General features: G+C 38.0%; 1 protein-coding gene across 1 annotated transcript; it reads right to left on the bottom strand.

The window, feature by feature from the left end:
* Nucleotides 1–1,522: 1,522 nt before the first annotated feature.
* Nucleotides 1,523–13,597, bottom strand: knl1 (kinetochore scaffold 1). Its single transcript, XM_068577252.1, has 30 exons — nucleotides 13,423–13,597; nucleotides 12,682–12,716; nucleotides 12,449–12,485; nucleotides 12,298–12,357; nucleotides 12,039–12,121; nucleotides 11,897–11,952; nucleotides 11,788–11,809; nucleotides 11,576–11,619; nucleotides 11,426–11,478; nucleotides 10,501–11,245; nucleotides 10,265–10,314; nucleotides 9,679–9,976; nucleotides 9,482–9,534; nucleotides 7,002–8,987; nucleotides 6,438–6,534; nucleotides 6,261–6,319; nucleotides 6,075–6,173; nucleotides 5,879–5,994; nucleotides 5,022–5,112; nucleotides 4,822–4,938; nucleotides 4,644–4,731; nucleotides 4,428–4,490; nucleotides 4,307–4,346; nucleotides 4,120–4,224; nucleotides 3,873–3,973; nucleotides 3,701–3,766; nucleotides 3,305–3,414; nucleotides 3,000–3,121; nucleotides 2,650–2,775; nucleotides 1,523–1,890 (listed from the first exon to the last, which is right to left on the bottom strand). Exons 2-30 carry the CDS (start codon nucleotides 12,708–12,710, stop codon nucleotides 1,794–1,796), a joined length of 5,013 nt encoding a protein of 1,670 aa, XP_068433353.1. The 5' UTR covers nucleotides 12,711–12,716; nucleotides 13,423–13,597; the 3' UTR covers nucleotides 1,523–1,793.
* Between the last annotated feature and the right edge of the window lie 82 nt (nucleotides 13,598–13,679).

Here is a 13,679-nt window from a genome sequence, read left to right as displayed (position 1 = left end):
CACACACCCTCTCAGAGGCTCGTATCTGGCTGTTTGACCTTTCAAATAACCTCGGGACACTGTCTATGTCAGTCATGTTTCGGCTGTTGCCATTGAGCTTTGAGCAGTAGCAAGATCTGCAGCTAAATACTTCCATGTTTACGTTGGTCCAGTAAAAGACAGAGAGACTCCACAGATGAGCTTTCTTTGTTTGATGCAAAGGTGCAGCTGCTCTATGGTCATCGCTGAAGAATTAGCCTGAGAAACCTCTGACACATTGTTACAAACACACACAAGTCTAAAATGCATCTAAAACAAATTCTGATCGTGTGTTATTAAGTTCTTCATGTCAGAGGAAAAGCTCCACTGAAGTATCTGTCATTTGCACTTCATTATCATCTTAGACTTAGAATCAACTTAAAAATACACATCATACATTCGTTCTATGATGTGGTTCCCAATCCTCAAGGTCAAGATCTCAAAAAAGGTAACAATATAAATATCAGGGGTCACAAGAGGATTGTGAAAATCAGGGAAGAACATCTATATTTGTGCTGCTTGAAAGGAAATCTCGAGCTACGTCAGTAAAATCAAACAATCTGAGCAGGAAAGAAACACCAGATCAACTGTTCACAGAAATCCACACTCAGGCCATTTTCTGTGGCGAGGGAGCGCAAGTAGACATTGCTTTAAGAGGTCACAAACCAAAGTGAGTGTTGAAAACATTACATGTTTGACAGACCCACGGCGCCCTCTAAAGCACGACCACAGTATAGCATTTAACACCAGAGGTGGGTTTTCAGGGGATGTCAACTTGGTTATTGTCATGAAGCAAAAAAATAGTAGCACCCTGATGGCATACAGGAGAAACAACACTTTGCTGTGTAGAGAATGAAGCGCCGATGAACAATCTATGAAATCAGTAGAGGTAATACCAATTCTGCCAATTTGTCTAAACAATGACACAATATCTGTCTTGTAAGATATACATTTCACATTCTGCGAAGGGATTATTAACACTGATGATACTGGTTCATACACATTTTGACCAATGGATTTCCATGACTTTAAACCAAATTTACATGACCAAACATTTTGAGAAATCTCAAGAGTATGAGAAAAAGTGAGAATTTAGTATTTAAACTAACAATGAGGATTCCAAAGCATACAGTAAACCTTAAATGACACAAATGAATGAGAGACAATAGTTTGATTAAAAGAATAAACATTTATATAGATGCCTGTATATATGCCGGCGTGTATTTTGAGGGTCTTTCTTTTAAAAGCATATTAATCAGCGTAAATGATGTCATGAACATATGAATACAACACGTTTCCATGACTTTTTAAAATTCCCTGCCCTTTCCAGGTTTTCCATGACCGTATGAACCCTGGATACTTTACTCAAACAGTTCGACCTACATGCTGCAAACAGGCAGATTAAGAAGAGACTAAGTATGTCATCTTATATTATCAGATAATGCCTCCCGGGAGAAATAAAACACAGTTAAGCAACAATATCAGAGAAAAAAACTATTCAAACTATTTTTTAATACAGATATTTATTAATAAACAAGTTTTGGTCTCTAAGGACAAAAGCACAGACGTTTGAATTAAAACGTAAAGAAAAAGGGTGGAATATATTAACATATGTTCAGTACTGTACAAAGCTACAGCAAAAAGGAGACATTCATAAGCAAAACAAAGTACGGTAAACTGATCTGATTTCCTGTAACACATCTATAGTTTTAATTATTCAACATCTATACTGTACAAAAGAGTTTCACTATAAACAATGGAACAAATTCCTGGTCTTAACAGAGCAGATTATCATGAATCTTTTTGACGATCTTCGTCAGGAGGTTCTTTGTTGGACTGAACGACGCCACAATCTCTTCAATCTGCTGGATCCTGCAAATAAATGAAAACATTAAATATATATCAAACTAAATAGCGCCAAGTCGGCGCTGAGTTTACAAACCGGAGAGGAGAATGTTACCGTTATAAAAGCAATGAGTTTGTCTTGGGAAGTGGTTTAAAAGCTCAAGGAAACTTTATTTGAAGGTTATACCTACACACCATTTTATGTCATTAAAAAAACATAATCAGGTTATGCATTTGCATGTAGATGTGCATGTATATAAAGGTTATTATTTATACTTGCTATATGCTAAACTATTATACTAATAATCCCGTTTTCATTATTTTGGATTTATTGATTTAAAATGTCCAGGATTGTTCTGTTGTGTTTAAAATGCTAAAAAAAAATAATAAACTAAAACTAAACTAAACTAAACTAAAACAGCAATAAATAAGAAAACAGCTCAAACAAAGGTCACATGATAGGAAAAGAAAGAACATATGATGAATGTTTAATAATAAAATCCTAAAATATGTAATACATTGTAGACATGTAGTAAAAGTATTTTTTTTTCAGTCAGCAACATCCCGTTTGAAAAAGAAAGAAAAAAGAAAGTTTGGTTGGCAGCTACGCTCGTGTAGACAGCTGCGTAGTTCAACATGAGCTTATCCTCTGCGCCATACGCGTGTCAATGAAAAACAACACATTTTAGTTTGAGTGCTTTTCAAATTGCATTTCCCCACCACCCAAAAGCCATGAAAGCACGACCTCACTCATGCCCACTGAATCTATATTTGACTCAAACTTACGTTGTGTTTCCGATTATGTTTGTGAAGTGTTGCACTCCAAAGACACAGAGGCGGTCGATCAGACCGACAGAGAATATCACTTCAAACTTGGAAAATGCCTTGAGACTGCTGAAGACAATGTACACTCTAGAAGAAGAAGAAAAAAAGAAAGGATATTAAACAGTGCAATGTGAGATTTTCTTCAATTTCCATTTTTGAACAATGGAACAGTAGTTTGAATAGCTTGTTATTGACCTTCACATTACAATAGTGTTTGTGGTCCTTTTATCGACGATTTTTAGGCATAATAAATTACAAAGTTTCCTTGAAATTTTTTGCACTTGCTATCTTTTGTTGGGAAGAGTTCTTACTGAGTGTCCACACAGCTGATGTTGAGAATATCAAGCCTTAGACCTCCCCACATTTTCATCAGACGCAGCTCCTCTCCCAGCAGACGACAGCGACTCACCACCAGGCCGACATCATGGAGCAGCTTCACACAACAGGAGACAAAACAGATCAGATGAACGTTTCTTATTAACGGACTACTGCCTGCCGACTGAAAGAACTTGAATAATCCTGACATTGAGAATATGTTGAGATATGAGAAGCACAACATGCAGCTACACATGTGCCCCTCTTGCAATAAACAGAACAAATGTGCATCCTCGCCTACCGTTGGAACATGTCTGCTCGTTGGATACTTCTCCACCCAGTCACTTTCTCCTTTGAAGTACTCAGAGAGCAGTTTGTGAACGAAGAAGGCGTGGCCCTGTGACTTCTCATCTAGTTAGAAAACAAAATGTACAGTAGTTTTACACAAATTACCTGTAACAAGAATGTCCTCAATGCTCAAAATGTATTCTCATTGTAAAGACCACACAGCTAAGTAATGATGCCAGAAACGGCTCTAACAAGCATAACATCCTTTGACATGGAAGGCATTTCGACAGGTAAGATGAGAAAGAGACGTGAATCAAGATTTGCACTCATGTAAACCTAAACACAATACTCATCACACATATTCTGATGTGAAACGGTCCTGTCTTGTTATACTGTTGTATTTTCTTACCATCAAGTTGAAATTTGAATGAGATGTGTGATATTTTCCTCTCGGACTGATTACCAGCATCGTTTCCTTCAAAACCAACAACAAAGACAAATAGTATTAATTGAGGGAAAAAGAAAAGAAAAAAAGAAACTTTTTTTAAAGCATAGCTGTAATTTAACACTGCAACACTTACCACTGGATTCTTCATAGACCAGCTTCAGATGCATGGTCTCATGAAGGAAAGTGTAGGTGGTGCAGTTGTCTGTCTTCTCTGCAAACCTCCATTCATTCACCCTGAGGTAAGAAGTGGATTTTACTTTAATATCATTGTGTAGTATAAAAGTGGTTCAAAGTGCAGCATAAGCAGCGTTTTGAAAAATGAAGTGTTACGTGTTACTTGATACTTGAGGTCTTAAAACCCATTTAAATCAGAACCTGACCTATGCAGCACGTCGACGTGGCTCTCAAGGTTCCTCGTCTCAGCTTTCAGCCTGTTCAGTTTATTTGAATTATGCTTCTTCTGTATCTCCAGTTCGGATATTTGTCTGTGGCAAAAGCATTGAAATAAAATGAATACTTTAAGTATCTAAACATAAGAAAAGATATTCATAAAAATTCTCAACTCACCGGTCATTATCCGCCAAAACCTCAGCGACCTTCTGCATTTCTGTAAAAAGAAGGAAGATGTAATATTCTATTCAAGCACAAAAAAATAAATATATGACAATAAAAAGGGATTACAAGTTACCTTCCAGCCGTGATTTCAGACTTGGTTTGTCTTTGAAGCCCTTTTCTTCAACTGCGTTAAGGTCTAGAAGACGGTAAAAAGAAAGGGAGTGCTTTTTATTATCACATCCACACCAATAGAGCCCCGTTTCTGTGGGTCTGAATCCTTAACTTTTCATACAGAGAAGGTGGAACAGTAAACTGGACAGCTAGGAGTCATGTTCCCACAGTTGCATACCCGTTTCTAATTCATGAATACAGTCATCCAAGCATTTTAGCATCTCATCTGCTTCCCCAATCGTTCCTCTCAACCTCTGCTGCTCCTCCTGAAAAGATAAAAATGATCTTTCATGTTTCCTGTCCTTTAAAAGATTCACCAGTTGCTATTCAGTATTTCTGTGAGTGGAGGCTCTTACCAGACTAGCCTGCACAATATTGGAGTACAACACCTCCTTCATTTCATGGGACTGAACTTTGCTCAACTTTCTGAAGAGGTTATTTCTCTCTTTTAGTTTTGCACCAAACAATTTGAGCTGAGAATTCAAATAAACACAGTGAGGGTCAGGGATAAAATTATAGGCCTTAGAAAGAAATAGACTGGGTTATCCTTTTATACCTCTTTCTCTGAAGAATTTCTCACTTCTTCCCACAAAGGTCTATTAACAATCTTCAGGGGTTTGTTCAGGTCCTGCATTCGGCCCTTCAAACTGGGAAGAGGACAAAACAGGCATGCGTTATATTTTACCTTCTTCCGACAGTATCTTTCTATGTCTCCTCCGATTGTATTCTGCAATTTCTGACACAGTCCAACAAGATAGGTCGCCTTTAACAAACAGCTAGCATGCCGACAGCTAACTCTGGTGCGTCCAGTCTTGTAATAACGCTTGTTTGTTTGAGAGGCGACAGTGAGTCACTGTAGTGTCCATTCTGCCCTCAGTACAATGCGAAAGGACGTAGAGCTGCCCCGATCATTCACCTTAAAAAGGTACAGCTTCAAGGTAAGCCAGCTGGGCATATTGCGGCAACTCCAATCACTGAGGTTTGTGCTGGCTGAATTCAAGTTTATGTTATGCCACTTTGGATTTGGTTTGGTGAACAAACTATCCAAACATGCATGGACTATAGGTAAAAGCTACATGTGAAGATTCAAAGATAACAGTGTTGTTTAGGCCACAGGGTTTCAGCAGTTTGGTTGATTTCTGTGTGTTCTTGCTCTTGTGTTAGTTTGTAGTCTTTTTTTAAATTTTTATAACGGATGACTGAATTTAGTTTGCATCGACCCAGCAGAGGTGAAATGCAGAACACCAGTTTCTTAGCAGCAGATGGCCAAGTACCACATATTGCACCTTTTAAAAGGGTCCTATTGACCTAAAATAAGACACGAACAGCCTTCAAGAAATACAAACCACAATGTTAAACAGCGTACTGTGACAAACAACAAAAAATGTGTGATACAAACACAGGCGTACACACCGCTCCACATGTTCCGTGAGGTTAAGGACGTCTGTCTCATACACCATCTGTTTAGGACGGTAGATGTGTCTGTCTTTCAATAAATCCATCGGCGTGTGATCTGTGTCTGACAAACGCTAAAAAAAAAAAAACAGGACACATTACTATATTTGGCTGTTTCTCCATATACTTTTTATATTGTTGAAGCTGAACCTACTCTGCCAGGAAGGATGCTTTGCCGAGGATTATGGATGACAAAGTCTATGTTGAAGAGTTTAAGGAACTCCGACACTGTAATGTTGCCATCATTGAGTTTCTGTAATCAAAACATTGAAGGCAATAAATAACTGAATACAAAATTGATATTTAAAAGATATATTCATGACATATGTCAGCAATATACCCTCTGTAAATCATTGGTGTAGTCTTCAAGTTGGGATTCAAACAGGCTTTGTTTGAAAGCTGAAACAAAAATTACAAAAAAATAATTGACTGAGAATCTTATAGAGCACAATTATGTCCGGGAAACACAATCAAATATGAATTTTGATGATACTCATGTGAATCCATGACAACTTACTTGATTCAAATGTAGCTTCACATCTGGTGCTGGAAGTGTGAATGCTGTTTGAGTAATCTGTGGTCTGTGTAGTCTGGAGAGACTCCACGACATGAGACTGAAATAGAAAACAAATGAAGAATGTGCATAACAAGAAAGTACACTATTTAGCATTAGCAAAGCATGAGTAAACACTAAATTCATAATTTAAAAAGTATGAAAACCCAAGTTTATTAATCAAGAATGAAACATTTATAATTGTGTTTATAAATACCATACTAATGAGTTACTGAGTGTCCATGTTGAAATAATGCTTTATAGATAATGAATTCAGTGTTTATACATGCTTTACTAATTATACCTATTATACCTATTATAAAGTGCTACCAAAGTGTAATATAATATATTGGAAATTCTTCAATCAAAGTAAATTTGCAAGTGAGGCGAGGTTAATTCCGTTAGGTTTCTCACAAAAAATATGATCAATATGCCATTAGAACTAGTCATGTCAGGGTAAATAAAAAAAAAGGTATACTAAGACACTACCCATTATTTGAGAATGTATAATTCTGTAATTTGACCTACCGTTTCTACGTCAGTGGGTGCCTCAGTAGATGTTTTTGTTCTTTTTTCATCCATGTTGTTTTCATCTGCTAGCAAAGGTCTCTTTTTCCCGTTGACAGAACCAACAAAGTCCTCTTCAAACACATTGTCCTCTAAAACATAGGAAGCGCTTACTTCTTCAGTAGCTCTTCGAGGACTCATGTCCAGCGTTTCCGACATATCTTCATAGACTGCAAGCTCTTCGTCAAAAATATTGTCTAAATCATTGTCAAAGTTGTTCAGTTTATTTGTAACATTGACAGTGGCTGTCGTCTGTTCTTCCACAGAAGTCTGCTTCTTTGGATCTTTGCCTCTTTGAGGGAGTTTTGCCTTGAAGTTTCCCACTGAGAGTCTTGACATAAGTTGTTTAGTCTTCAGGATGGAAGGAGTTGGAATAGCAGTAGTAGTAGAAGTAGTAGTAGTGGGTTGTTCTCCTTGCACAAGACTTTGATCATGTGTATTTTCTTCCGTGTTTACTACACCCATTACAAGTTCAGGCTCCGTTACAGGTGGGCATTTGGTTTTGTCTGTTGAGTTTTTGTCCACGTCGTGCTCCAGTTGAGGCAAAGGTGCTGTGCAGGCCTCCACGGCAATAGTAACAGGAGATGTATTAATGATGTGGCTCAGACGTCTTACTTTTGATTGAAGATCAACCAAACTAATTCGCCGAGACTTCCGTGAAGGCGCTGCATCCACATCATGGTTGACGGCACTGGGTGAGTTTTCCGCCTCTGCCAATAAATTTAAAGTTTGATTTTGTGGTTTGCAACTAGTGGCAGTTTCATTTGAGGGAAGAGAATCAGGAAGGTTTGTAATTCCCACGTCGTCAGGGTTAGATAATCCCAGCTCTTCTAAACTCAATTGTGAAGTGACCTCGGTTTTCTTTAAAAGATCAGAATTGGGGGACAAGTCCATTGTGGAAGAAGGGCATTGGGGTGGCTCATCCGTTTGTCCCGAAATGTAGCATGTCTGAGATTCAGTCATTTCCATGCTTACATCGGGCTCCGGACCTTCCATCATGGCTTCATTTATTGGCTTCTTTACGGCAGAGGAAACAAAAGCTGGAGCTTGCTGTTCAATTTCCACATTAGGCTTCCGTGTTTTAACTTGGTCCAGGAAGCCATTTGTGTCTTCAGTTTTTTGAGGGGACAGTGCAGTAAGAGCCGCTGCTCTAGTGATCACAGGATTAGCCCAGGGGCCACTTATCTTAGATTGGGAGATTTTCAATCCTGGGTCCAACGCAGATGCCGATAAAGATTGGTTTCTCCACTGAAGATGTGTCTTCTCTGCTGATAGACAGTTTTCATGGGTGGATGAGATGTCAGAATCTTGGTGTGGAAGCGTATCTGATGCTGAATAGTGGTCAATCTTGACAGTGAGGGCCTGGGTCACATCCATACAGTCATCAGCAGCAGTGAACCTCACTGTTTTCTCTCCACAAGCAGGTAAAAAGTCCACATTTTGGTGAGACTGCAGTTGTAAATCCGGTTCAATATTTACAGTGTGACTTCTTGTCATATCCATACAGGCATCATCAGCACTGAACCTCACCGTTTTCTCCCCACAAGCAGGTAAAAGGTCCACATTTTTTTGAGAATGTAGTTGTAAATCTGGTTCAATATTTACAGTGTGACTTCTGGTCATATCCATACAGGCATCATCAGCACTGAACCTCACTGTTTTCTCTCCACAAGCAGGTAAAAAGTCCACATTTTGGTGAGACTGAAGTTGTAAATCTGGTTCAATATTTACAGTGTGACTTCTGGTCATATCCATACAGGCATCATCAGCACTGAACCTCACTGTTTTCTCTCCGCGAGCAGGTAAAAAGTCCACATTTTGGTGAGACTGAAGTTGTAAATTTGGTTCAATATTCACAGTGTGACTTCTGGTCATATCCATACAGGCATCATCAGCACTGAACCTCACTGTTTTCTCTCTGCAGTCATCTTCAGCATCAAATTTGACCTGAAGGAGACAGCCAGAGAAAATGTATAAAACTTTTATAGGCCAACAAGTTAACATTATGCTTTCATAATTTAAACATTTGACCAATTCAGAGACAAAATCTCAAGGAAAATGTAATCTACCCCTTTCTAAATAAAATAAACTAGTACAATCCCTGTGGTTATTTATACTTAAACCAATGGGTTTATTAATGAGATGTGAATGAATGCCACTTATGGTCGGGTTAGGCTTGAAAAATTCTAGTTTGGCTTGAAAAATTCTAGTTTGTACAATGTGTACTATACGAATCCAGCCGATATGGAGAAATATGTTGGTTTGTCACTAAGCCCGCTTGTCACATTACAGTAAATTAATCAATTGATGGAAGTCATGAACTGAGTACTGCAGCTTTAATGTTGGTTTAAAGATGCAGCGTTAGGTCCAGCGTGCGGTATAGTGGTGCATTCAGAAAGCAAAGGCGTGAAGGATTAAATTACGGAAAAGCTTAGGCTTACCTGATGTTTTTGCACCTTTTTGTTTAAGGAAGCATTCAATGTGGTATCCATACCTAATGTGGCGACAGGAAATAATTAAGAAACATTTAAACAAAAGTAAAACAGCTTTCTAAAGCCAGTTCCCATATTAAAACATCATTAAACTGAGTCTGTCCACGTCCCTGTCAAAAAATGTGGAGAGTTTGGTGTTTCCATACCTTTGCGAGGAGATGATTCCAGTGCTTCATTGTGCTGCGGTCTTGCTGTAACCTCTTGTTTCTTCAGACTTCCTTTTGGGTACATGTCTTTTGTGGGGAAATTAAACTGGAAAGGCTCAACTGAGCCAGGGAGTCCTATAATGCTTCCAGTCAAATTCATGCTTGCGTTTTGGTTTGAAGGAGCAAATGAATCAACATCAATTTTTATTGTGTGACTCTGGGTCATATCCACAATCTCATCACCTGCAGTGAACATTATTGTTTTCTCTCTGCATTCATCTGCTGTATCGAGATTGTCCTGAAAGCGAAAAAGACATCAGAGAACAGTAAAACAACATTCTAAAAAAAAAAAATACATATATAAAGTTTAGATTAATAGAATAAAACTAATATCAGTTTAAAAAGCAGTAAGAGAGTGTTAGAAATAAGGAAAGGAGGATTTGAGAAAAGTCATGTTGTTTTTTTCTTTCTGGTCTAGAAATAAGCGAACTAACGGCTCAGGCACCTTTAGCTTCAGTTATTGTCAGTACGGCAGGATGGATTGTTCGCAGACTTAAAACTGAAGTAAAGGTGATATTTAACTCACCTTGTGTCTTTGATTAAAATCCTGTAGAGATGGATTCTTCAAGATCATATCTGAATTTGGAAATTAAAATAAGATGCTAATTAAACTGTAAATTAATCATTGCATTATAAGTTGTGAAATAATATCAGCAAGAAAGAAATAGACAAGATGTACTGTATTAAGTCAAAGCAATAACTATGTTGGTAAAGAACATTTAACCCATTAATCAGTTAGTTGGTTAATAGAAAATGAAATACCTTTAGGGTTCAACGATGCCTGTGGTTTACTGATCTGCTGCTGTTTGGTCTTCTCTTTTGTCAGTGACATTCTGCTGTCAAGGCGGGAGTACATTTCTTGTGTGGGGAAAAGACACTGAAAGGGATCATCGTCCTCACTGGATGCCACAATGTGACCTGTCTGAGCTTCAGTCATATCCATGCTTAAATCTTCTTCAGGACAGAGTGCATTTCCATAAGATAATTCACCGATCTTTCTGGATGTACCGAGTGACTTCTCCATCACAGCCGAAACCAAAGTTGGAGCCTGATTTTCTTTGCCCACATCAGCCCGATGCGTTTTAATTTGACCCACAGAGCAGTTTGCTCTTTCAGTCGATGCAGTAGGCGTCATTGTGGTGATCACAGGATTAACGCGGGGGTCCCTCGGTTTAGAGAGACTTGCGAGGAAGTTTTCAAATCCGGGATCCAAAGTATGTGCTGATGATGATATGGTTCTCTTCTCTACTTTTAAATCCATATTTATGCTTGTGGGTACTGATACTGACCCAATGTTCTCATTATGACTTGGGGTCATATTGATGGCTCCATTGTTTGCTGTGTGCATTACTCTTTTCTCTCCTCTGGTGTAGTCATAATTTTGGAGGGAAATGTCTGGATCATATGCAATGTTGATTGTGTGACAGTGGGTCATGTCCATGAATGCATCATCTGAAGAAAACATCAGTGTTTTCTCCCCTAAGTCACGCCCAGTATCAAAGTCGGCCTGGTGAAGATAAGTGGCTTCATGTCAATGATCGGTCAATAAATATCAAGTTCTACATGACAACTTCTCATAAACATTATAATGACACATTGTATTAACATAATACAAATAATCATAACAAAGCAATTTAACCATTGGTGGCTGTGGTGACAAAAAAATGAAAATGTACTTCAAGCTCACATTATCCCTTTGTTGAGAGGTATGTAGAGGAGCATTCAACAGGGTTTCCATTCCTGAATTTGAGAGACTTGAATTTAGAAAGAGTCATCTTAAACAAATAATGTAAGTATGTGGTTATTGTTGTTTGAATTACAAAAGTAATATCCCTACCCATGATCTGTTGAATCCCATCTTCAGTGACCTCCACCTGGACACTTATGAAAGCAAAACACACAATATAAATGTTGTTACTACAGAACATTTTGACTGGTTTGGGGTGACTGTAGATCAAAGATTAGCATACAAAAATTCCAAGTTTTTTGTCCTTACTAATGAGGTTGAAAGCTTAATATGGGGTGCTTAAAAAGATAAAGTCGCCTTACCCATATTGTGTGTCTGTCGCTGCTGTGGAATGACAAAGGACAAATATTACAAGGCTGGTGCAAAAAACTAATAATAGATCAAATACTAATACATACTAACATTACATACTTGTTGTTATTAAGTCTTGTGAAGGACTTTGGGCAGGAGAGGCACTTTTTACATCCCTATAAAGATGAAATACAGATTAGGTTGACATGTCATTGTCCTTGCGGTAGATTTGAGCCTGATTTTTTTCCTCTGAGTGTCTTACTTTGAGAACAAAAGAACATCGTTGGCAGGGGCGAAACTGACTCTTCTTGAAGCCCTCTTTTCCACTGGTTTGGCACACTCCACCTTTGTGAAAATAAAAACAGGTGAAGTCAAATATAAAACCATAAGCAAAGTTTGTATCACTGTTAGGGTGAGAAATGACACACAAAAAAAACACATTACAATTTAGTCTTATCTTTCATTACAAGAAAAATCCCCAATTGTACACTTCAAATTTCAAAATGTATCAATTCAGTTACCACTTTTTTTTCTTGCTGTGGTTCAGGAAAATGGACTGATCTTCTTGGTGCTTTTAAAATCTAACAATGAGAAATAGCAAAGGTTATAATTCAGGCTTTTTCACAAGAAATGTAAATATACTTTGCTCACAAATTATTTTGTAGCACTGACCGAAGAAATACGTCGCCTGGAGAATCCACTGCCTTCACTGTAACAGAACATGACACACAGTATTCAGCTATGGAGGGTGTTCATTCTTATTTGAAATCTGAATATAACAAATCAATGTTAATGCCAGGTACAAGGATGGCCTTTATGTAATATGTAGTCTGTTGCTTTGAAGTTAAAGGCACAAAGCACATATAAGTGCTTTCTTCTAAAAAAAAACATAATTTTGTACTTACTCATTGTTGGGAGGATCCAGAGGCTCCATTCTCAACTGTGTACAAATGACAACAGAGCCTGATATAGCAAATCACAGATTCTGCAGTGCATTATTTCATGTACATTATAAGACATGGCCTTTTCAGTGACATTGACACAGACCTTTCTTCATCTTAAGCTAAAGTATTAACCAAATATATATTTTTTGGTGGAATAATAGGTAAACCCTGTGCGGTGTGTCAGATTTAAGAAGTAATGATAAGCTAACTGTAGTGAAAATTACGTTGTGGCATCATAAGGACAGTTATTGAACAGCAGTTAAGGTCAAATGTTTTTCTGTAATATTTATTTGCAAAATAATTGATGCCATCGACACGGAACTGAAATTATCCGACTCAATAACTGTTACAGTATTACGTGATGTGTAACGCTAGCTGGAAGTGGATTCCCTCTGTTAAATCCAACAAGACGTCTGATATGTTACAGTTCATTGTGATTTTAATTAGGCGTATAAGCAATTGTGTGACGTCAGGTGGACATGGATTTTCTTTACACACCAACTAATTTAACACCTTTCCCTCAAATGTTTAACGATTTCTATGAGTTCCAATTTCTCGTCATTAATTGAAAAAACACCACGTTACTTCAGGATTAGTACTGAGCAGAGAAAGCAGAAGTTGTACCTTCGTGTTGCAACGTCTGCCGTTAGCAAATTGAACAGGAAAAACAACTGAACCCAAAATAAACATTACAGCGCATACCTTGTAGTTGTTTTGAGCTATTCCCACGGCTTTACAGCAGATAGTGTTGCGTTATTACTGCTTAACTAACGTGAAACGGCGTTCATGGCGCTTAAATGTAGCTGGGTCGATGCGCGAAACTGTGAACTGCAGCTAACTAACGTCAACGAGCCTCGATGCTAACGTCTTTAGTTTTGAATTTAGCCGCCCCCACGCATGCGCAGTGGACTATTTCAATGTTTTTTGTTTTGTCTAACGTTAGTCGTTCGCTGCTTATT

The sequence above is a fragment of the Clinocottus analis genome, unplaced genomic scaffold (genome assembly GCF_023055335.1).
Source record: "Clinocottus analis isolate CAN_PGR_092001 unplaced genomic scaffold, fCliAna1.0.p SCAF_15, whole genome shotgun sequence".
Taxonomy (NCBI): Eukaryota; Metazoa; Chordata; class Actinopteri; order Perciformes; family Cottidae; genus Clinocottus; species Clinocottus analis.
This window is presented reverse-complemented; position numbering and strand designations above follow the sequence as displayed.

Coding starts and splice junctions, on each gene's coding strand:
- knl1 (XM_068577252.1), bottom strand. CDS start 12,710: ATGGAGCCTCTGGATCCTCCCAACAATGA. Junction 10,315..10,500: donor GGCATCGTTGAACCCTAAAG/GTATTTCATTTT, acceptor TTCCAAATTCAG/ATATGATCTTGAAGAATCCA. Junction 3,122..3,304: donor CGAGCAGACATGTTCCAACG/GTAGGCGAGGAT, acceptor TGTTGTGTGAAG/CTGCTCCATGATGTCGGCCT.